Here is a 20,429-nt window from a genome sequence, read left to right as displayed (position 1 = left end):
AACCTCGGGAGAACCATCATTTTTACCGCCTGCACTCTGCCCGCCAGTGAGAGCGGCAGCATATCCCACCTCTTGAAATCCTCCTCCATCTGCTCCACCAGCCACGTCAGATTAAGTCTGTGTAGAGTTCCCCAGCTCCTAGCTACCTGGATCCCCAAATATCGGATGCTCCTTTCCACTCCTTAACGGCAGGGTGCCTATTCCTCTTCCCTGGTCCCCGGGGTGTATTACAAAAAGCTCGCTCTTCCCCATATTTAGCCTGTATCCCGAGAAATCTCCGAACTCTCTCAATATCTGCATAACCTCTGTCATCCCCTCTACAGGGTCCACAACATATAGCAGTAGGTCATCTGCGTAGAGTGACACTCGATGATCCTCTCCCCCTCTAACCACCCCCTCCATTTCTTAGAGTCTCTCAAGCTATGGTCAGTGGTTCAATTGCCAGCGCGAACAGTAATGGGGACAGGGGACACCCCTGCCTCGTTCCCCTGTGTAACCGAAAATACTCCGATCTCTGCCGATTTGTGACTACACTTGCCACTGGGGCCCCATATAGGAGTCTGACCCTACTGACAAACCCCTCCCGAACCCAAACCTCCTCAACACCTCCCATAAATACTCCCACTCTACCCTATCGAATGCCTTCTCTACCTCCCCCGCCGCTGGGGGCATCATTATCACCCCCAGCAGCCGTCGAACGTTGACATTCAGTTGTCTCCCCTTTACAAACCCTGTCTGGTCTTCATGCACCACCCCCGGGACACAATCCTCGATCCTCGTCGCCAGCACTTTTGCCAGCAGCTTGGCGTCTTCATTCAGGAGTGAGATAGGCCTATATGACCCACATTGCAGCGGATCTTTATCCCGCTTCAGGATTAGTGATAGCGTCGCCTCCGACATTGTCGGGGGTAGTATCCCCCCTTCTCTGGCCTCGTTAAAGGTTCTTGCCAACAGCGGGGCCAACATGTCCACATATTTCCTGTAAAATTCCACCAGGAACCCGTCTGGTCCCGGGGCCTTCCCTGCCTGCATGTTCCCCAGCCCTTTGGTCACCTCATCCACCTCAATTGGCGCCCCCAGACCTGCCACCTCCTGCTCCTCCACCCTCGGGAACCTCAGTTGGTCCAGAAACTGTTGCATTCCCTCTTTTCCCTCCGGGGGTTGGGACTTATATAGCCTCTCATAAAAGGTCTTAAACACCTCGTTTATCTTCCCTGCTCTCCGCACCGTAGTTCCTGTTTCATCCCTAACTCCCCCAATCTCCCTCGCCGCTATCCTCTTGCGAAGTTGGTGGGCCAGCAGCCGGCTCGCCTTTTCCCCATACTCGTATCTCATCCCCTGTGCCTTCCTCCACTGTGCCTCTGCCTTCCCCGTGGTCAGCAGGTCAAACTCCGTCTGAAGTCTTCGCCTCTCTCTCTATAGTCCTTCGTCCGGGGCCTCCGCATATCTTTTATCCACCCTCAAAATCTCCCCACTTATCTCTCCCTTTCTTTGCCCTCTTGTTTCTTCTTGTGAGCTCTAATGGAGATCAACTCTCCCCTAACCACCGCCTTCAACGCTTCCCATACTACCCCCACCTGGACTTCGCCATCGTCATTGACCTCCAGGTATCTCTCAATACATCCTCGCACCCTTCCACAGACCCCCTCATCCGCCAATAGTCCGACATCCAGTCGCCAGAGTGGGCGCTGCTCCCTCTCCTCTCCTAATTCCAGATCCACCCAGTGGGGGGCATGGTCTGAACCGGCTATGGCCGAGTACTCCGTTCCTGCCACCCTCGAAATCAGTGACCTTCCCAAAAAATCAGTGACCTTCCCAAAACAAAGAAATCTATCCGGGAGTATACCTTGTGGACATGGGAGAAGAAGGCGAACCCTTTGGCCAACGGCCTGGCAAATCTCCACGGATCCACTCCCCCCCATTTGTTCCATGAACCTCCTAAGCACCTTGGCCGCTGCCGGCCTTCTTCCGGTCCTGGATCTAGACCGGTCTAGCCCTGGATCCAGCACAGTATTGAAGTCCCCCCCCCCCCATTACCAGGCTTCCCACCTCCAGGTCCGGGATACGTCCCAGCATCCGCTTCATAAATCCCGCGTCATCCCAGTTCGGGGCATATACATTTACCAGCACGACCTCCTTTCCCTGCAATCTACCACTCACCATCACGTACCTACCCCCGTTATCCACCACTATATTCCTAGCCTCGAACGACACCCGTTTCCCCACCAGTATCGCCACTTTTTCGCGTCCAACCCTGAGTGGAACACCTGTCCCACCCATCCTTTTCTTAACCGAACCTGATCCGCCACCTTCAGATACGTCTCCTGGAGCATGACTACGTCCGCCTTCAGTCTTTTTAAGTGCGCGTGATTCCACGTGATCAGCCGGATTGGGGGGGGGCTGCCCGTCCCCCCTGCCGACTAGCCATCCCCTATTCTAGGCCAGCCCCCCCGTCCGGGTCCCGCGCACCCACCCCATCCCCCAGGCGGCGCACTCCCGTCCCGACCACCTCTTCTCTTGCCAGCTCCCTCTCGCTCCCAGCAGCAGCAACCCAGTTAGTCCGCCCCCCCCCCCCCAACCCCCGCTAGATCCCCCATCTAGCATGGTTACTCCCCCCATGATGCTTCCGAAAGTCAGCTGACTCCAACTGACCCCGGCTTCCCCCGCTCTCTCCTTGACCCCCCTGCGTGTGGAACTCTCTTCCTTCCTGCGCCTATCTTCCTGCCATCTCCATAGCACGGGGGAAACCCCGCGCTTTCCTATCAGCCCCGCCCCTTATGGCGCAGCTCCCTCATTCCCCATCCCCCCTCTCAGTCCCTTTTTCCACCGGCGCCCACATTTCTCCGTGTCCCCCCCCATCAAGAGGAGAGAGATTCCCCATCTATCGTTACAATATAATAAACCTCCCATTCCCCAATTTACATTTCTGTACAACAACCTCGTTGTCTCCCCCCCCAACATCAGTCTCTCAGTTCTAGTCCAGTTTCTCCTCTTGGATGAAGGTCCATGCCTCATCCGCTGTTTCAAAGTAGTAGTGCTTGCCCTGATGGCGTGACCCACAATCGCGCCAGCTGCAGCATCCCAAATTTTATTTTCTTCCTGTGAAGCACCGCCTTGGCCCGATTGTAGCTCGCCCTCCTTCTCGCCACCTCCGCGCTCCAGTCCTGATACACTCGTATCACCGCATTCTCCCACCTGCTACTCCGTACCTTCTTGGCCCAGCTCAAAACAGCCCCTCTGTCCGTGAAGCGGTGAAATCTCACCACTATCGCCCTTGGTGGTTCTCCAGCCTTTGGTCTTCTCACAAGGACCCGGTGAGCCCCTTCCACCTCCAGGGGGCCCGAGGGGGCCTCAGCTCCCATTAGCGTATGGAGCATCGTGCTCACATAAGCCCCGACGTCAGCTCCCTCCACTCCCTCGGGGAGACCCAGAATCCGGAGGTTCTTCCTCCTCGAGCTGTTTTCCAGGACTTCGAGCCTTTCTATGCACCTCTTGTGTAGCGCCTCATGCGTCTCCATTTTTACCACTAGGCCCTGTATCTCATCCTCGTTCTCTGCTGCCTTCACCCCACGGAGCTCTATCGCCTGAGCCTTTTGCGTTTCTTTTAGCCCTTCGACTGCCAATAACATCGGCGCCAGCACCTCCTTCTTTAATTCCTCCACACACCGTCGGGGGAATCCCTGCTGGTCTGGGCCCCCATGTCGTCTGGGCTCCATCCGTCGCCATCTTGCTTCTTCCTTCTCTTCTCTGCCGCTGCTCCAGAGGATCCTTCGCAATCTGGCCACTGCCACTGATCCTTTCCATACACACCCGGGCGGACACCTTCCTTCGTCACCCCACACTGGGTTTGGTCTGAAAAAATTCCGTTGGGGCTCCGGAAAAGAGCCCAAAAGTCCGTTGGAACGGGAGCTGCCGAAACGTGCGGCTTAGCAGTGCATCGCCGCAACCGGAAGTGAGTGATCGAAATTATGAGGGACATAGATAGGGTGGGTCGGAAGAAACCTTTCCCCCTAGTGGGAGGGATCAGTGACCAGGGGGCGGAGATTTAGAGGGCATTTCAGGAAAAGCTGGGAATCTGGAACTCGCTGCCTGAAAGGGTGGGAGAGGCAGGAACTGTCACATTGAAGAAGCATTTAGATGAGCGATTGAAACTCCGCAGCAAACAAGGCTACGGACCAAGTGGTGGAAGACGGGATTAGAATAGAGAGGGGCCAGTACAGTCTCGATGGACCGAAGGGCCCCTGTTTGAGATGTATGATTTGTGAGGATGAAAGGAGGTTATAAGCGAGGTGGGGCTGGTTACGGTCTGACACTGGGCTGCTGCTAATCGTGCTGTAAACGGGTGCACGCTGTCTGCCCCGCCTCTTGCCCTCCACAGCGAGATTTACTTCAAGCCTCCCAGCACCGCCAAGCCCAGGGTGGTCCGGGACGTGAAGGCCGACAGCATCGGGAAGCTCGTGACCGTCCGAGGCATCGTCACCAGGGTGACCGAGGTCAAGCCCATGATGGTGGTCGCCACCTACACGTGTGACCAGTGCGGGGCAGAGACCTACCAGCCGGTGAGTACCGCCAGTCTCCTCGCCGTGTGAACGCGGCCCGATCCGTGGGCAGTGAGTGGTGGCAGGGCCCCAGGGGCCGGTTTGCAGGGCCGGGGGGGGAGGTGGTGTGAGTGAGGGGCTGTGTCAACGTGAACCCTACACTACTTAGTTCATCCCAAAATGTGTCAATTCACACTCCTCCACGGCCAGTTCCATCCTTTTGATCCATTCCGGCATCGCCGGCTCAACCAGCATTTATTTCCCATCGCTAATCGCCCTTGAGAAGGTGGTAATGAAACGCCCGCCTTCTTGAACCGCTGCAGTCTGTGTGGCATAGGTACACCCATAGTGCTGTTGGGCAGGGAGTTCGGCAGTGGGCGAACGGCTGATGTAATCATAGAATCCCTACAGTGCATTGAATCTGCATGACCCCCCTCCCCCCTTGAAAGAGTGCCCTCCCCTGGCCCCCACACCCGCCCCATCCCTGTAACCCCACCTAACCTGCTCATCTTTGGACACTTAAGGGGCAATTCAGCACGGCCTACCCACCTAACTTGCACATCCTTGGGACTGTGAGGGGTGGGGGGGGGGGGAGGAACCGGAACGCCGGAGGCAACCCGCGCAGATTCGAGGGAGAACGGGCAAACTGCACACACACCCGAGGCCGGGAATCGAACCCGAGTCCCTGTTCGCACTGTGAGCAGTGCTAACCACTGTGCCGCCCCACCAAAGAAATCTAATCAGCCGGGCCCCACCGTTTACCTTGGGGGAGGCGGGCCTGTTTTGGCTGTGGCGCTCTCGATCTTGGGGCAGGTGGAGGAGTTGGTGGGTCACAAGGGGTTATTAAGGGTTCGGCGGGGGGGGGCTGGAGGTATTTGGGTCGGAGGGAGGGGTAATTGTGTGGCAGGCGCGGAGGGGGGGGGGGGTATTATGGGCGGGCTGCTTGCGCGGTATGGAGCTCGATCTGCTCTCGGAGCGGTGGAGCTTGCTGTGAGTCTTTCATGGGGGTGGGTTTTGTCGGCGGGCGCTCTCTGATCGAAACGCCTAGCCGTTGCTTTCCTCTTTCAGATCCAGTCTCCGACCTTCATGCCGCTGATCATGTGCCCCAGCCGGGAATGCCAAACCAACAAATCGGGAGGGAGGCTCTACCTGCAGTCGCGAGGGTCCAAGTTCGTCAAATTTCAGGAAATTAAAATCCAGGAACATGTAGGTGGCTGAAGCTCCATTTAAAACTGGGAAGGGGGGGGGGGGGGGCCGGGGATTGTTATTTCTGTGGCTCAGTGAGGATGTTGACGTTTTCTCTCGTTGCCGCAGAGTGACCAGGTGCCGGTGGGGAACATTCCTCGCAGCATGACTGTGTACGGCAAGGGGGAGAACACCAGGCTGGCGCAGCCCGGGGACCACGTCAGCATCACCGGCATCTTCCTGCCCATGATGAGGGCTGGCTTCCGGCAGGTGGTGCAGGTAAGTCTTGACATCGAGTTCGACCGAGTGTGGCATCACGGCCCCGGGTGAAAGTGACGTCAGTGGGGGTGGGGGCAACATTCCACTGGAGGGTCCGGTCACCTCAGCTCCAGGACATCACTGCAGGAGTTCCTCAGGGGGGTGTCCTAGGCCCCAACCATCTTCAGCTGCTTCATCAATGACCTCCCTTCCATCATGAGGTCAGAGGTGGGGGTGTTTGTGGACGAATGCACAATGTTCAGCACCGTTCGCGACTCCTCAGATACTGAATCAGTCCCTGTCCAAATGCAGCAAGACCTGGATCATATCCAGGCTCGGGCTGACAAGTGGCAAGTTACATTCGTGCCACACAAGTGCCAGGCAATGACCATCTCCTACAAGAGACGATCTAACCACAGCCCCTTGACATTCCATGCGATTACCATCGCTGAATCCCCCACTATCAACACCCTGGGGGGGGGGTTACCGTTGATCGGAAGCTAAATTGGACCCAGCCGTATAAATACTGTGGCTACAAGAGCAGGTCAGAGGCTGGGAATCCTGGGTCAAGGAAGTCGCCTCCTGACAACCAGGCCCCCACCAGTGCCTGTCCACCATCAACAATGGTTAGCAGTGGTGCCTCACAGCGCCAGGGACCCGGGTTCACCTCGGGTGGCTGTTTTGCATGTTCTCTTGCGTCTGCATGAGTTTCCTCCCGGTGCTCTTAGACAGCACTCGCTGGCACTGATCTCGTGCCTCCAGTCATGTGGTCGCAGGACAGCACCCGTCAATCAATCAATCGATGCCTTTTGTGGTCACGAATGTTCAAAGAGTCGTGACTCACGGGGGGAGTCTTATTTCTTCAGGAGCACGACATGGAGGTCTGTGATCAATCACGGTCTGTCCTACGCATAGCAACAGCCGTTGTCCAATCAGCTCCTGTGCTCACTCCCTGATTGCACATCCTGCAAGGCCCCCCCCCCCTGCTGTTCATGTTGATAGCTGGCCTTTTTACCCATCAGGCTTTGCTGGTCCCTTTAAGAATACCCATCAGGCTATCATGTCTGCTGTAACTTGGCCATATTTCCCAGTAGGCTCAGGGCCAGGGCTGCAGTGGTTAGGATTTGGAATGCGTTGCCCGACGACCTGGCAGAGACAGGTTAGGAACATAAGATTTAGGAGCAGAAGTCGGAATTCGGCCCCTCGAGCCTGCTCCGCCATTCAATCAGATCCTGGCTGATCCCTTCCTGGCCTCCGATCCACCTCCCACCTGTTCCCCAAATCCCTTTAACCTATTTTTAAAAATCAGAAATATATCTTTCTCCTTCTTGAAACCATTTAATGACTCCGATTCCACCGCTCTATGGGGGCAGCGAGTTCCACAAATTCACCCCCCTCTGCGAGAAGTAGTTCCTCCTCATCTCAGTTCTAAATCTACCGCCTCTCGACCCTTATCCGTGACCTCTCGTTCTAGATTGCCGCACAAGGGGGAACATTTGGTTTACGTTTACCTTTTCAATCCCTTTTAGTATTTTATACACCTCGATCAGATCCCCTCTCAACCTTCTAAACTCCCGCGAGTATAAACCCAAACTGTTCAATCACCTCGTACGTCAACCCTTCCATCCCCGGAATCAGTCTGGTGACCCTCCTCTGAACTGACTCCAATGCCCCCACATCCTTCCTCAAATAAAGAGACCAAAACTGGACACAATACTCCAGATGTGGTCTCACCAACACCCTATACATTTCCAACAACACTTCTCTACTTTTATACTCGAGTCCTTTTGCAATAAACGCCAACGTTCCATTTGTCTTTTTAATGGCAAGCTGTACCTGCGGACAGACTTTCAGCGGTTCATGAACAAAGCCACCCAGATCTCTCTGCACAGACACATTTTGAATCTGCTTTCCATTTGGATGATTTGCCTTTCTATTTTTGCAGCCAAAGTGGATAACCTCACGTTTATCGACATTACATTCCATCTGCCAAATTTTGGCCCAATCGCCTATCCTATCTATATCCGTCTGTAAATTCTTTATCTCCTCTTCTCGGCCTGCTTCCCTGCCTATTTTAGTCTCATCCGCAAATTTTGCCATGTTACATTCTGTCCCTGCCTGCAGATCATTTATATAGATTGTAAACAGTTGAGTTCTGAGGATTGACCCCTGCGGCACCCCGCGAGTCACTGTTCACCAGCCAGAGAAGGACCCATTTATCCCGACTCTGCTTTCTGTCAGTCATCCAATCCTCAATCCAATCTGGTATTTTTATCTCCAATCCCCTGCGATCTCACCTTCTGGATCAGCCTTTTATGCGGCACCTTGTCACATGCCTTCTGGAAGTCTAGATATACCACATCCACAGGTTCCCCATTATCCACCTTGCCGGTTACGTCCTCCGAACTCGAGCAAGTTTGTCAGGCATGACCTACCCCATATAAAACCACGCTGGCAATGGTGGTTTGAACTTTGTCTTTCCAAACGTTCAGTCATCTCCTCAATGATTGATTCCAGCAACTTCCCGCCGCAGACGTCAAGCTAACCGGTCTATATTTGCTACCTATTGCCCCGCTCCCTTTTTCAATAGGGGCGCCACATTAGCGTCCTTCCATTTCACTGCGACCCTTCCAGAATCCAGGGAATTCTGAAATATAATCAATGAACTATCTCCGCTGCCACCTTCTTTAATACCCGAGGGTGCAGGCCATCAAATCACATCAATTTATTCAATCAAGCCCCCTAGTGATGCACCAAGTTCCTCTGCATTAACTGTAGTTTTTGCAATTTTTAAATGATCTACCATGAAGACAGGGGCAAAATATTGCCTCAGTGCCTCCGCCTTCTCTCTTTCCTATTATTACCTCACCAGTATCGTTCCCTTGAAGGGCCAACATTTGCTTTAGCTATTCTCTTCCTCTTTATACTCATCGACGGTTCAATCATGGCTCCCCCGAGATATTGGGTAAATGTGCGGACGGTTAAATCTGCCGGGTTACGGGGAAAGGGCAAGAGCTGCTCTTGCCGGGACACGAGGAGCCAATTGACTTCCTCCAGTGCAGAAGGAGGCCATTCGGCCCATCGAGTCTGCATCGAGCAACTTAAGCCCTCACTTCCACCCTATCCCCGTAACCCAATAACGCCTCCTAACCTTTTTGGACACTAAGGGCAATTTATCATGGCCAATCCACCCTAACCTGGACGTCTTTGGACTGTGGGAGGAAACCGGAGCACCCGGAGGAAACCCACGCAGACACGGGGAGGACGTGCAGACTCCACACAGTCAGTGACCCAGCGGGGAATCGAACCTGGAGCCCTGGTGCTGTGAAGCCACGGTGCTAACCACTGTGCTCCCGTCCAGCGCGGTGACCTCTAACTGGCTGCTCTGATTCCTTTTTTTTTTATAGGGTCTGCTGTCGGAGACGTACCTGGAAGCGCACCGGATCAGTCAGATGAATAAAACGGAAGATGACGAATTGGGAGCTCAGGAGCTGAGCGAGGATGAGCTGAAACAAATCACGGGTCAGTACGGAGTGGACTGCAAGGTGTTGCCGTGTGCCTGTAGATACGGCGCGCCCTTAGTGGGTGCCTTGTCTCTTGCCCTCGAACGCCGATGTGCACCAGGGCCCCGTAGAATCCCTGTAGTGCAGAAGAAGACCATTCAGCCCGTCGAGTCAGCACCTAGGCCCGCCGCATCTCCACTTAATCTGCACACCTTTGGACACTTGAGGGGCAAATTTATCACGGCCAATCCACCTAACCTGCCCATCTTTGGACTGTGGGAGGAAACCGGAACACCTGCAGGCAACCCGTGTAGACACTGGGAGAACGTGCAGACTCCGCGCAGACACCCAAGGCCAGAATTGAACCCGGGTCCCTGGCAGTAGCGCTATCCATGCCTGGTTGATCTCTGGGTCTACACTGTGGTCGTTGATCTGATTATGGACTCTCTTCCCCCCCCCCCCCTTTTTTTGGGGGGGGTGGGGGGGTCTGCAATGAAGAGAGTCGTAACCCAATGAGTGATCTCATTGGTGTATTGGTCCATTTTGACGAGATGGGGTGTGTTGAGCATTGGATGTGGCATTGATGGCATCCGATGCCACTGTTCGCTGTTGAATGAGTGGGCAAAGATCTGGCAAATGTGGGCACGCGTGAAAGTGTCCATTTTTGGCAGGAAAAATAAAGCACAGGCTTATTGTCCAAATGGTGAGAGATTGCAGAGTTCTGACGTACATAGGGACCTGGGTGTCCTGGTGCATGAATCACAAACGGCTGGTCAGCAGGTGGAGCAAGTCATTTCGAAAGGTATTGGAATGTTGTCATTTATCGCAAGGAGAGTTGAATAGAAAATGCTTCAGTTGTCCGGGGCACTGGTGCGACCACATCTGGAGTATTGTGGGTGGCATTGGTCGTCTCATTCAAGGAATGAAGCATATACGCTGGAAGCGGTTCCGAGAACATTTACCAGACCAATACCTGGAACGGGAGGGCTGTCTTATCAGGAGAAGTTAGACTTGTATCCGCTGGACTTTCGGAGAGTGAGAGGCGACTCGATCGAAACCTTTAAGATCCTGAGTTGACAGTGGGGGGATGTGGAGAGGACGTTTCCTCTTGTGGAAGAATCTAGAACCGGGGTGGGGGGGGGGGGGGGGTCACTGTTTAAAAATAAGGGGGTGGCCCCTTTAAGACGGGAGATGAGGAGAAATATTTTCTCTCGGGGGGGGTGGGGGGGGGGGGCCTCTGGAACTCTTCCTCAAAATGGCAGCGGAAGCAGAATCTTGGAACATTTTTAAGGCGGAGCTGGATAGATTCTTGATTAACGAGGGGGTGAAAGGTTGGGGGGGGGGGGGGGGTCACCAGGAACGTGGGGTTGAGATGACAATCAGATCAGCCCTGATCGCATTGAGAGGTCGAATGGCATAATCGTTTGCAAGTTGCATCATCAAGTGTGACATTGGTAAGTTCGGGGTTTTGTACCTGATGGGTCTGTGCTTTGTTAATATATTTATGTGTCACCGCACTATATATTAATCGACAGAACTTGAGACTGAGCTTCTTGGGTGAAGTAAAGTATAGCTTCATTTGTGTCAGTTTTAAAGTCTACTGATCAAAGTCAAATTTTATGCGAGTACGGAATTTAGAAAGTTAGTTTGTCCAACGCAAATACAGATGGTTGAGTTGAATTGAAAATACAATTCAGTTCGTGGTAATTTCTTCACATCAAAATGCACGATGCAAAAATGAAACAAAACAAAATGGCAGTTTGCAAAGCTAAAGTAAAAAGAATAGATTTGTGGGAAGCACGGGAGCACAGTGGTTAGCACTGTGGCTTCACGGTGCCAGGGTCCCAGGTTCGATTCCCCGCTGGGTCACTGTCTGTGCGGAGTTTGCACGTTCTCCCCGTGTCTGCGTGGGTTTCCTCCCGGGTGCTCCGGTTTCCTCCCACAGTCCAAAGACGTGCAGGTTAGGTGGATTTGCCGTGATAAATTGCCCTGAGTGACCAAAAACGGGCAGGAGGGGTTATTGGGTTACGGGGATAGGGTGGAAGTGAGGGCTTAAGTGGGTCGATGCAGACTCGATGGGCCGAATGGCCTCCTTCTGCACTGTTATGTGTCTATTTCAAAGGTTATGTTAAAGATGATTTTGGAGTGTAGAAGGTTCTCTTAAGGAGATCATAATCTTTAAGGTTCTGTCCCTTTTCTGACTGTGATTGGGTTTAAGTAATTATAATTCATCTAATTTGACCGAATTCGATCAAGTTTTAAGAGATAACGTGGCATGAGAGAATTTCTGTATGTTTCCATAATATGGTGTGATCGAACCACCTGTTTTCCAGAGCTGGGATGTTTGCCTAGTAATGATAACAATGAGTCTGTTCCATAGTGTGGCCTTGTAGAGTATGGTCAGTTTTCAAACTGACTTCCTTATCTGATCCTTTACCACGCTCTCAGCATTTTCTGCTGTCATGTTTAATACATGATTCTTAATAGTATAATGTCACTAAATCATTTCTTCCTTTAAACTTTTATTACCTATAAGAAAAGTTGATTTCTAAGCGGGCAGGGGTGGTTGGTGTGATCGGGAAGTGTTCGTGTCCCAGTCACGTGGCGTGACTGCGGGCGATACCTCTCCGCTGCTGCGCTGTTGTGGTGAGGGCGGAACTTGAAGCTCTCTCTCCTCCTCCTTCCAGAGGAGGACTTCTACGAGAAACTCGCAGCCTCGATCGCGCCGGAAATCTACGGGCATGAGGATGTGAAGAAGGCCCTGCTCCTACTCTTGGTCGGAGGCGTCGATCAGTCTCCCAAAGGCATGAAGATCAGAGGTAAGGGTTAGGGACTCGGTCTCCTTGTCCGGTGAGTTTTACCGCACACAGGGCCTTCTTCGGTGACCCCCCCCGCCCGAATTGAGCTGGCTTGGACCAGACACCCCCGAATTGGGCTGGCTTGAAGGGTGAGCCAATATTATACCTGCGAGGGAGTTGGGTGTGCTCGGGGCAATCCTTAAATATCACGTTTGTATCCTGATAAATGCTTCGTTTAAAGAATATTTTACACCCACCAAAAGCAAGTTACAGTAAACCTGCTCCGTGTAACCCAGAACCCAGGCTAATAAAGCCATAAGTGCGAGGAACAGAAGTAGGCCATTTAGCCCATCAAGTCTGCTCCGCCATTCAATGAGGTCACGACAGATCAGATATGATGGCAGCTCACCCCCCCCCCACCTCTTCACGTAAGATAGGAGTGTGGAAACAGATCCCGGCCGAGCAAGCAATGCTCCCATCCCGTTGTTAAGATCCTGGACAAGTCCCAAGATTAGGATACTGGACTAAGAACCCCCAAAAACGTAAAGGACACTTCACCCCAGGAGTGCCGACTCTGACCAACGGGTATCTTTTATCTTCAAACAAACTTTCATTTAAACACCGAATTAACCACATTCACATCGAAGAACATAGCTTTACAATTAACAGTAAAACAGCTCTTAAGCAAAAGCAATAACTTGAACTTATTAACTACACCTGCCACTAATGCCAATTAAGTAACCCAACATAGTTCAAATGCCACTTATAAATAAAGTTAACAGAAAACAGGTCACTTAGCTGTGTAGAGACATTTTGGGAGAGAATCTTTCAAGAGCAACGTGATCTTCTGCTCAACTTGACGGCGTTTTGCAGAACTGCTGTTCAACTACTCCTGGCAGACTGCAAAACTACAGATAGACCTGGTCCCTCCCATTAATTACATTATCTGTAATCCCACTATGATGTTCCATCGCCTGCTTAGCTAGGACTACATACAATCCCTCATAAATTATCTACTCTCTGGGTAATCTCCAGCAATCATACCAATGTTCCATTAGGCACATCCCCGTAAACAAATAAATTGTTAAAATTATAATTACCTAACCGTTTATGACCTCTTAATCACAGCTTTAGAAGAGAGACAGTCTGGATACCTTAGCTTAAGGATAATATTCCTAAACTAAATCCTTAACTCAGGATTTGAAAAACCTTACTGCAACGTTGTAATATAGAATCACTACAGAGCAGAAGGAGGCCATTTGGCCCATCAAGTCGGCACCGATACTCTTGATTGCCCAATTCATTTTTTTTCCCAATTAGCAAGGTCAATCCTGGGTGCACCCTATCTAGGCCCATGCCTCCAACCTCTCGCCGTAATCCAGTAACCCCACCTAACCTTTTTGGACGCTAAGGAGCAATTGGTCACGGCCGAACCACCTAACCTGCACATCTTTGGACTACGGGAGGAAACCGGAGCACCTGGAGGAAACCCACGCAGACACTGGGGAGAAAGTGCAGACTCCGTGCAGTCACCCGAGGCTGGAATCGGACCTGGCTCTCTGGCGCTGTGACACAGCAGTGCTAACCACTGTGCCGCCCACAATAACCCAATTACTTTCATTACACCCAAACGTTAAAAAAAATTCCCGAACTCCCTACTATCCCGACTAGTCGTAACACAATCACCCTCCAACGCCCCTTGCGAGGTGACGAGGCTACCCGAGGGGGGGGGGCTTTGACTGAGACCCCGGTGTCATTCGCGCCCGCTGCTTGTGACTTGAGCGTCGGGTCTGTTCCTAAATGCTCTCCCATTCCCTCGTCTCCTTTAGGAAACATCAACATCTGTCTGATGGGCGATCCGGGAGTGGCCAAATCGCAGCTGCTGTGTTACATCGATAGACTGGCACCGAGGAGTAAGTGTCCAGTGTCTGACTCTCTGCGCCTGCGACGCGTACACTCTGGGCGATATCTGTACTGACCCGGGTGTCTGCCTCTGCAGTGTGTCAATGGCACAGTTTTACAAATGCTTTGCAAGAATCGGGCGATGACCTGATGGGTTTGTGATGTGGGCTCGTTCGACTGAATGCGGGATTGAGTTTAATCTATCGTCCAAGGGAAATGGGGGCCTCTCTGTGCCACATTGCGTTTCGTAGCCTGCCAGTGAGTTTCTCTCCGCCGCCGCGCACCCCCCCCCCCCTCTCCAATCTTACCCAAGACCAGGGCTCTTTCCGAAACAGCTGAAATAGTGAGAGCTCCGAGCTTGACTTGACTCTTCCTGCTTTCCTGCGCCCTCCTGACTCCCTAAAGCCTGTCCACCATCTACAAGGCACAAGTCAGGAGTGCAATGGAATACTCGCCACTTGCCTGGATGAGCGCAGCTCCAACAACACTCAAGAAGCTCCACACCATCCGGGACAAATAATCTTTATTATTGTCACAAGTAGGCTTGCGTTAACACTGCAATGAAGTTACTGTGAAAGTCCCCTAGTCGCCACACTCCGGTGCCTGTTCGGGTACGCCGAGGATTCAGAATGTTCAATTCACCTAACAGCACGTCTTTCGGGTTTGTGGGAGGAAACCAGAGAGCCCGGAGGAGACCCACGCAGATGTGGGGAGAACGTGCAGACTCTGCACAGACAGTGACCTCCCGTGCCGCCTTAAGCATCCCGGCTTGATTGGCACCCCTTCCACAAACATTCACTCCCTCCACCACCGACGCACAGCAGCAGCCGTGTGTACCGTCTACAAGATGCACTGCAGGAACTTGCGGGAGGTAGAGAGCAGCGGTGAGTGGCTGAGTTTAGAAAAAAGGGGGTGACCGGGGTGGGGTAAACATTCGGGGGCCCCTGCCCACATTCTGATGCCAATTATTGGCCTGAATCTGGCGATACAGAGCAGGATTTCAGAGGGCAGCTGACACGAAGCTTGGACGTGTTGTAAACAATGAAGATAGTGACGGGCTTCCAAGGCGGCAGTGATGGGGTGAATTGGTCAAAAACACAGCAGCGGGTAACGTCTACAAGGTAGAATCATAGAATGTACAGTGCCGAAGGAGGCCATTCGGCCCCTCGAGTCTGCACCGGCCCTTGGAAAGAGCACCCGACTGAAGCCCACGATGCACTGCAGCAACTCCGCAAGGCTCCTTCGACAGCACCTTCCACAACCTCTTAACACAAGGAAGGAGGAGGACGGCAGATACCTGGGAACCCCACCACCTGGAGGTTCCCCTCCGAGCCACTCACCAGCCCTGCTCGGAAATGTATCGGCCGTTCCTTCGCTGTCGCTGGGTCAAAATTCTGGAACTCCCCAACAGCACGGCGGGTGTACCTACACCACCCGGACCACTGCGGGTTCAAGAAGGCGGCTCGCCCATCACCTTCTCGACGACAGCTCGGGAGGGGCATTACCCGCCGGCCTAGCCAGCGATGCCCCGCACCCCCGCGGATGAAAAAGCGGAGTTGGGGTGAATGTGTGAGCGTCTCGGAGGCCGGCGGCCCCTGATCGCTGGCCAGCGTCTCGGTTGTAGCTGAAGCTCCCCCCGGCTCAAAGTCGAGGGAGACGGCAGCCTCGCCCTTGCAGCCTTCGGCCGGTTGCTCCCTCCACCCAGAGGAGTGAAATGGAACCCTGTCCCCTCACCGCCAATAAATTGTGTGGGCCGGCCGTGTTTCCACCAGTGTAGTGTTTCAGAAGGGAGGGGAACGCTGGTTTGACCCCCGGGGTGTAGATGACGGGTTCAGCGGCGGGATTGGAGTGACGGGTGTTGGCAGGGATGCAGCGGGGTCCCTGGAGTCTCCCATCTCGCCCAGCTTCCTCCCACGGGATTAATGCCCCTGTGCCGCCAGCTCTCCGCAGCTCTGATCGCCGATAGCAGTGAGCACGAGGGGTTAAAACCCAAACTCGCGGGAATGGGTGTGCGGACACGGCACTCTGAGACGTGACGTACAGGAGAGGGCTGCGCTGGGCGTGGGAATGCAGGACAGTCCTGGACAACGCCGTTAGCTTGGTGGGTGGGTTGTGCCGCGACTTGCGAGCTGTACCCCCCCCCCCCCCCCGGACCCATCGAGAGTTCTGTCCTGACTTCACCTTTGACCTGCCTTGCCTCCAGGTCAGTACACCACAGGCCGGGGATCGTCGGGCGTGGGGCTGACAGCTGCGGTGATGAAGGACCCGGTTACCGGGGAGATGATCCTGGAAGGCGGAGCTCTGGTGCTGGCTGACCAAGGAATCTGCTGCATTGACGAGTTTGATAAGATGATGGACTCCGACCGGACCGCCATTCACGAGGTGATGGAGCAGCAGACCATCTCGATCGCCAAGGCAAGTGGCAGATGAGAGAGGGTGGGTTCGGTTAGTCCAGAGCATTCATGGCTTTCCACTTTGCCTGCAATACTCGGGTGGCAAATCCTTCCAGCGATTTGTCTTGGCTACTCATCCACTCCATCAAAAAACTTTCAATTTAAAAAAGAAAATCCCCGCATAGGTCCCCCTCAGACTTCATGAAAAAAAGAGACCCTCCCGTTTATCCTTTCCCAATATGTAAACCAACATTTTTTGGTATTCAACATAGAACAGTACAGCACAGAACAGGCCCTTCGGCCCTCGATGTTGTGCCGAGCATTGTCCGAAACCAAGATCAAGCTATCCCACTCCCTATCATTCTGGTGTGCCCCATGTGCCTATCCAATAACCGCTTGAAAGTTCCTAAAGTGTCCAACTCCACTATCACAGCAGGCAGTCCATTCCACACCCTAACCACTCTGAGTAAAGAACCTACCTCGGACATCCCTCCTATATCTCCCACCCTGAATCTTATAGTTATGCCCCCTTGTAACAGCTACATCCACCCGAGGAAATAGTCTCTGAACATCCACTCTATCTATCCCCCTCATCATCTTATAAACCTCTATTAAGTCGCCTCTCATCCTCCTCCGCTCCAAAGAGAAAAGCCCTAGCTCCCTCAACCTTTCCTCATAAGACCTACCCTCCAATCCAGGCAGCATCCTGGTAAATCCCCTCTGCATCCTTTCCAATGCTTCCACATCCTTCCTATAATGAGGTGACCAGAACTGCACACAATATTCCAAATGTGGTCTCACCAGGGTCCTGTACAGTTGCAGCATAACCCCGCGGCTCTTAAACTCAAGCCCCCTGTTAATAAACGCTAACACACTATAGGCCGCCTTCACGGCTCTATCCACTTGAGTGGCAACCTTCAGACATCTGTGGCCATGAACCCCAAGATATCTCTGCTCCTCCACATTCCTCAGAACCCTGCCGTTGACCCTGTAATCCGCATTCAAATTTTTCCTACCAAAATGAATCACCTCGCACTTAGCAGGGTTAAACTCCATCTGCCATTTTCCAGCCCTCCTATCAATGTCTCTTTGCAGCCTACAACAGCCCTCCACCTCATCCACTACTCCACCAATCTTGGTGTCATCAGCAAAGTTACTGACCCACCCTTCAGCCCCCTCCTCCAAGTCAATGATAAAACTCACAAATAGCAGAGGACCCAGCACTGATCCCTGTGGTACACCGCTGGTAACTGGTCTCCAGTCTGAGAATTTTCCACCCACCACCAGTTACTTATCCAATTGGCCAAATTTCCCTCTATCCCACCCCTCCTTACTTCATGAGCTTTCTTATTGTCCTTGTAAATCTTCTCCACACCCTCTTCCAGTGTGTCTCTTTCATTTTATAATATGGTGAACCATGTACAGTGCTCGCTCGCTCTGGTCTAATCGAGATATGAGACAGGTTTAACATACCTTCCCTACTTTCATGCACCAATTAGTGTGCTTGATTCTTTATTATCTTTTACCTCTTGTCCATACAGAAATTAGAAATTAGAATACCCAATTCTTCTTTTCCATGATCAATGCGTGAGGACAAGGTGGGGGAGTGGGGCTAGGTAGGGTGGGCGGCTCCTGCGTTTTCGGGATTCTATAAGAAAGAAATGGACGGCGGGATGTGTGGATGGGAGCAGAGGCAAGTCGAGTGAGAAGAGGCTTGTGGTTTAGCTGAACGATGGGGGTGCAACTGCTCGAGGGAGGGACAGAGCGATGGCCTGACGGTACAGCGGCGAGATTGAAGTGCTTTCCACCTCGCTATCCCAACCCTTATCCCTCCAGTCCGTTCTTCCCCGTGTTTGCGTCAAGTTTCCCGTTAAGATGTCGCTGTTCTCTCTCCCACTGCACGCGCTTTGTCATTCTGCATATCAATCAGTCGTCCTCAATTCCCGTTCGAAGCCAAGATTCGATGCCTCAGTCCCAGCGCAATGGGAATACATTTATTGTCGCCTTGGGCCGGGAGGTTCTGCGACTTGACTCTTATCCGGGGAGCTACTGCTTGGTATTTTGAATCTCTGGCCGGGCTGTGACGTGGAGGCAGGGTTTGCTGAATGAACCTCTCTGCTGTTTCTCCCCCCCCCTCCCACCCTCTTCCACACAGGCTGGCATCATGACGACTCTGAACGCCCGCTGCTCCATCCTGGCAGCCGCCAACCCGGCCTACGGCCGCTACAACCCCAAGAAAACGGTGGAGCAGAACATCCAGCTTCCCGCGGCGCTGCTGTCCAGGTTCGACCTCCTGTGGCTCATTCAGGACAAACCGGATCGGGATAATGACCTGAGGTATGTGGAGGGGTGTGGGCACAGGAAGCGGCGGGACGGTGTCGGAGTCCGCAATCAGTGGGCGAGGGGGTGGGGGGGGTGTATCCTGAATTCAAAACATAGAAAATCATAGAATTTACAGTGCAGAAGGAGGCCATTCGGCCCATCGAGTCTGCACCGGCACTTGGAAAGAGCACCCTATCTCAGTAACCCCACCCAACCTTTTTGGCCACTAAGGGGCAATTTAGCACGGACAATCCACCGAACCTGCACATCTTTGGGAGGAAACCCACGCAGACACGGGGAGAACGTGCAGACTCTGCCAGACAGTTACCCAGCGGGGAATCGAACCCGGTGCTGTGAAGCCACTGTGCTGCCCCCAAATGGAAGCAGGCGTAGGCCATTCAGCCCTTCGAGCCTGCTCCACTGTCCAATAAGATCATCGGCTCATCCCCCGCCTCAAAGCCAGACTCCCCGCTCTCATCCCGTGTCCCTTGACACCTTTGGAGTCGAGAGATCTTTATCTGTTCCCTTCTTAAATACATTCAGTGACTTGACCTCCACAGCCTCCTGTGGTAGAGAATTCCACAGGCTCACCACCCTCAGGACCATTTCAGTCCTGAATGGTCATTGCCGCATCCGGAGACCGTGACCCCTTGTTCTCGTGACCCTTGCCCCCCCCCCCCCCAAAGGAAACAACATCCCTGCTCCCAGTCCTGTCGAGAGAGTTTTATACATTTCAATCGGTTCACCGCCGCCGAATCGTCTGAACTCCAGTGAACGCAGTCCCGGTCGTCCCAATCTCTCCCTTCACGGCAATCCTGCCACCCCAGGAAGTCGGTCCGGTGAACCTTGGCTGCATTCCCTCTGTAGGAGCGGTTTCAAGACCTGTGTATTGAGTCATCTTCCACGTGGGGATAATCCCTGTGGCTCAACTCCGTACAGAGAGGAACAAACACGATAACCTGGACAAAGGTGGCTGTACAGGACCCTGGTGAGACCACATTTGGAGTATTAATTAAGCTTGTTGCGTGTACACGGAGAACAGACTGGATATCTGCCAAGACCTGTTCTGCTGAACAAAGACCAGAACACAGCACTTATTCAATGTTCAAAAATCAATAGCCCACCCCAGTTGGACGCGATCCAATCCCTGAAGCTGCTACGTTTTAAACTTATCCAATAGAATTGCAAGCAGCACATGATTGGTCCTGATCCTGACCGCTGTGCTTACGAGTAATTTGCTGTGCATTCATTGTCTGAAGCAGGACAACAAAATCCCGCATCCTGCATTTGTTTCACAAAGACAAAATATCAGAAGTGTCGTCCTTCCGGTCAAGTGAGCTATCCGAAATCCCATTCGATTACTTATTACTGCTATGTCCTAAAAATACATTTTTAATGGTCAATAATGATTACTCCGCCCTATAATTCAGCTCAATCCTTCGTAAACTACCTTATGTAAAACTACTCTAGTGTCATGCTAACTATTCCGTTTTAAGAGGTATCATCGCTGAACCCCCCACCTTCACCAGC

At 52.8% G+C, this 20,429-nt stretch overlaps 1 protein-coding gene across 1 annotated transcript in view; it reads left to right on the top strand.

Annotated features, from left to right (window-relative positions):
• mcm7 (minichromosome maintenance complex component 7) overlaps positions 1-20,429 on the top strand; it is a 39,148-nt gene that overhangs the window by 6,648 nt on the left and 12,071 nt on the right. Inside the window, exons 5-12 of the mRNA XM_072493471.1 lie at positions 4,379-4,559; positions 5,607-5,744; positions 5,853-6,002; positions 9,389-9,503; positions 12,172-12,303; positions 14,112-14,195; positions 16,388-16,599; positions 18,733-18,914. Coding sequence (XP_072349572.1) covers positions 4,379-4,559; positions 5,607-5,744; positions 5,853-6,002; positions 9,389-9,503; positions 12,172-12,303; positions 14,112-14,195; positions 16,388-16,599; positions 18,733-18,914 — 1,194 coding nt within the window. The remainder of the gene's footprint in view (positions 1-4,378; positions 4,560-5,606; positions 5,745-5,852; positions 6,003-9,388; positions 9,504-12,171; positions 12,304-14,111; positions 14,196-16,387; positions 16,600-18,732; positions 18,915-20,429) is intronic.

The sequence above is a fragment of the Scyliorhinus torazame genome, chromosome 31 (assembly GCF_047496885.1).
Source record: "Scyliorhinus torazame isolate Kashiwa2021f chromosome 31, sScyTor2.1, whole genome shotgun sequence".
NCBI classification, from domain to species: domain Eukaryota; kingdom Metazoa; phylum Chordata; class Chondrichthyes; order Carcharhiniformes; family Scyliorhinidae; genus Scyliorhinus; species Scyliorhinus torazame.
Note: the sequence above shows the minus strand (reverse complement) of the source record. Positions and strands in the feature narration are given on the sequence as shown.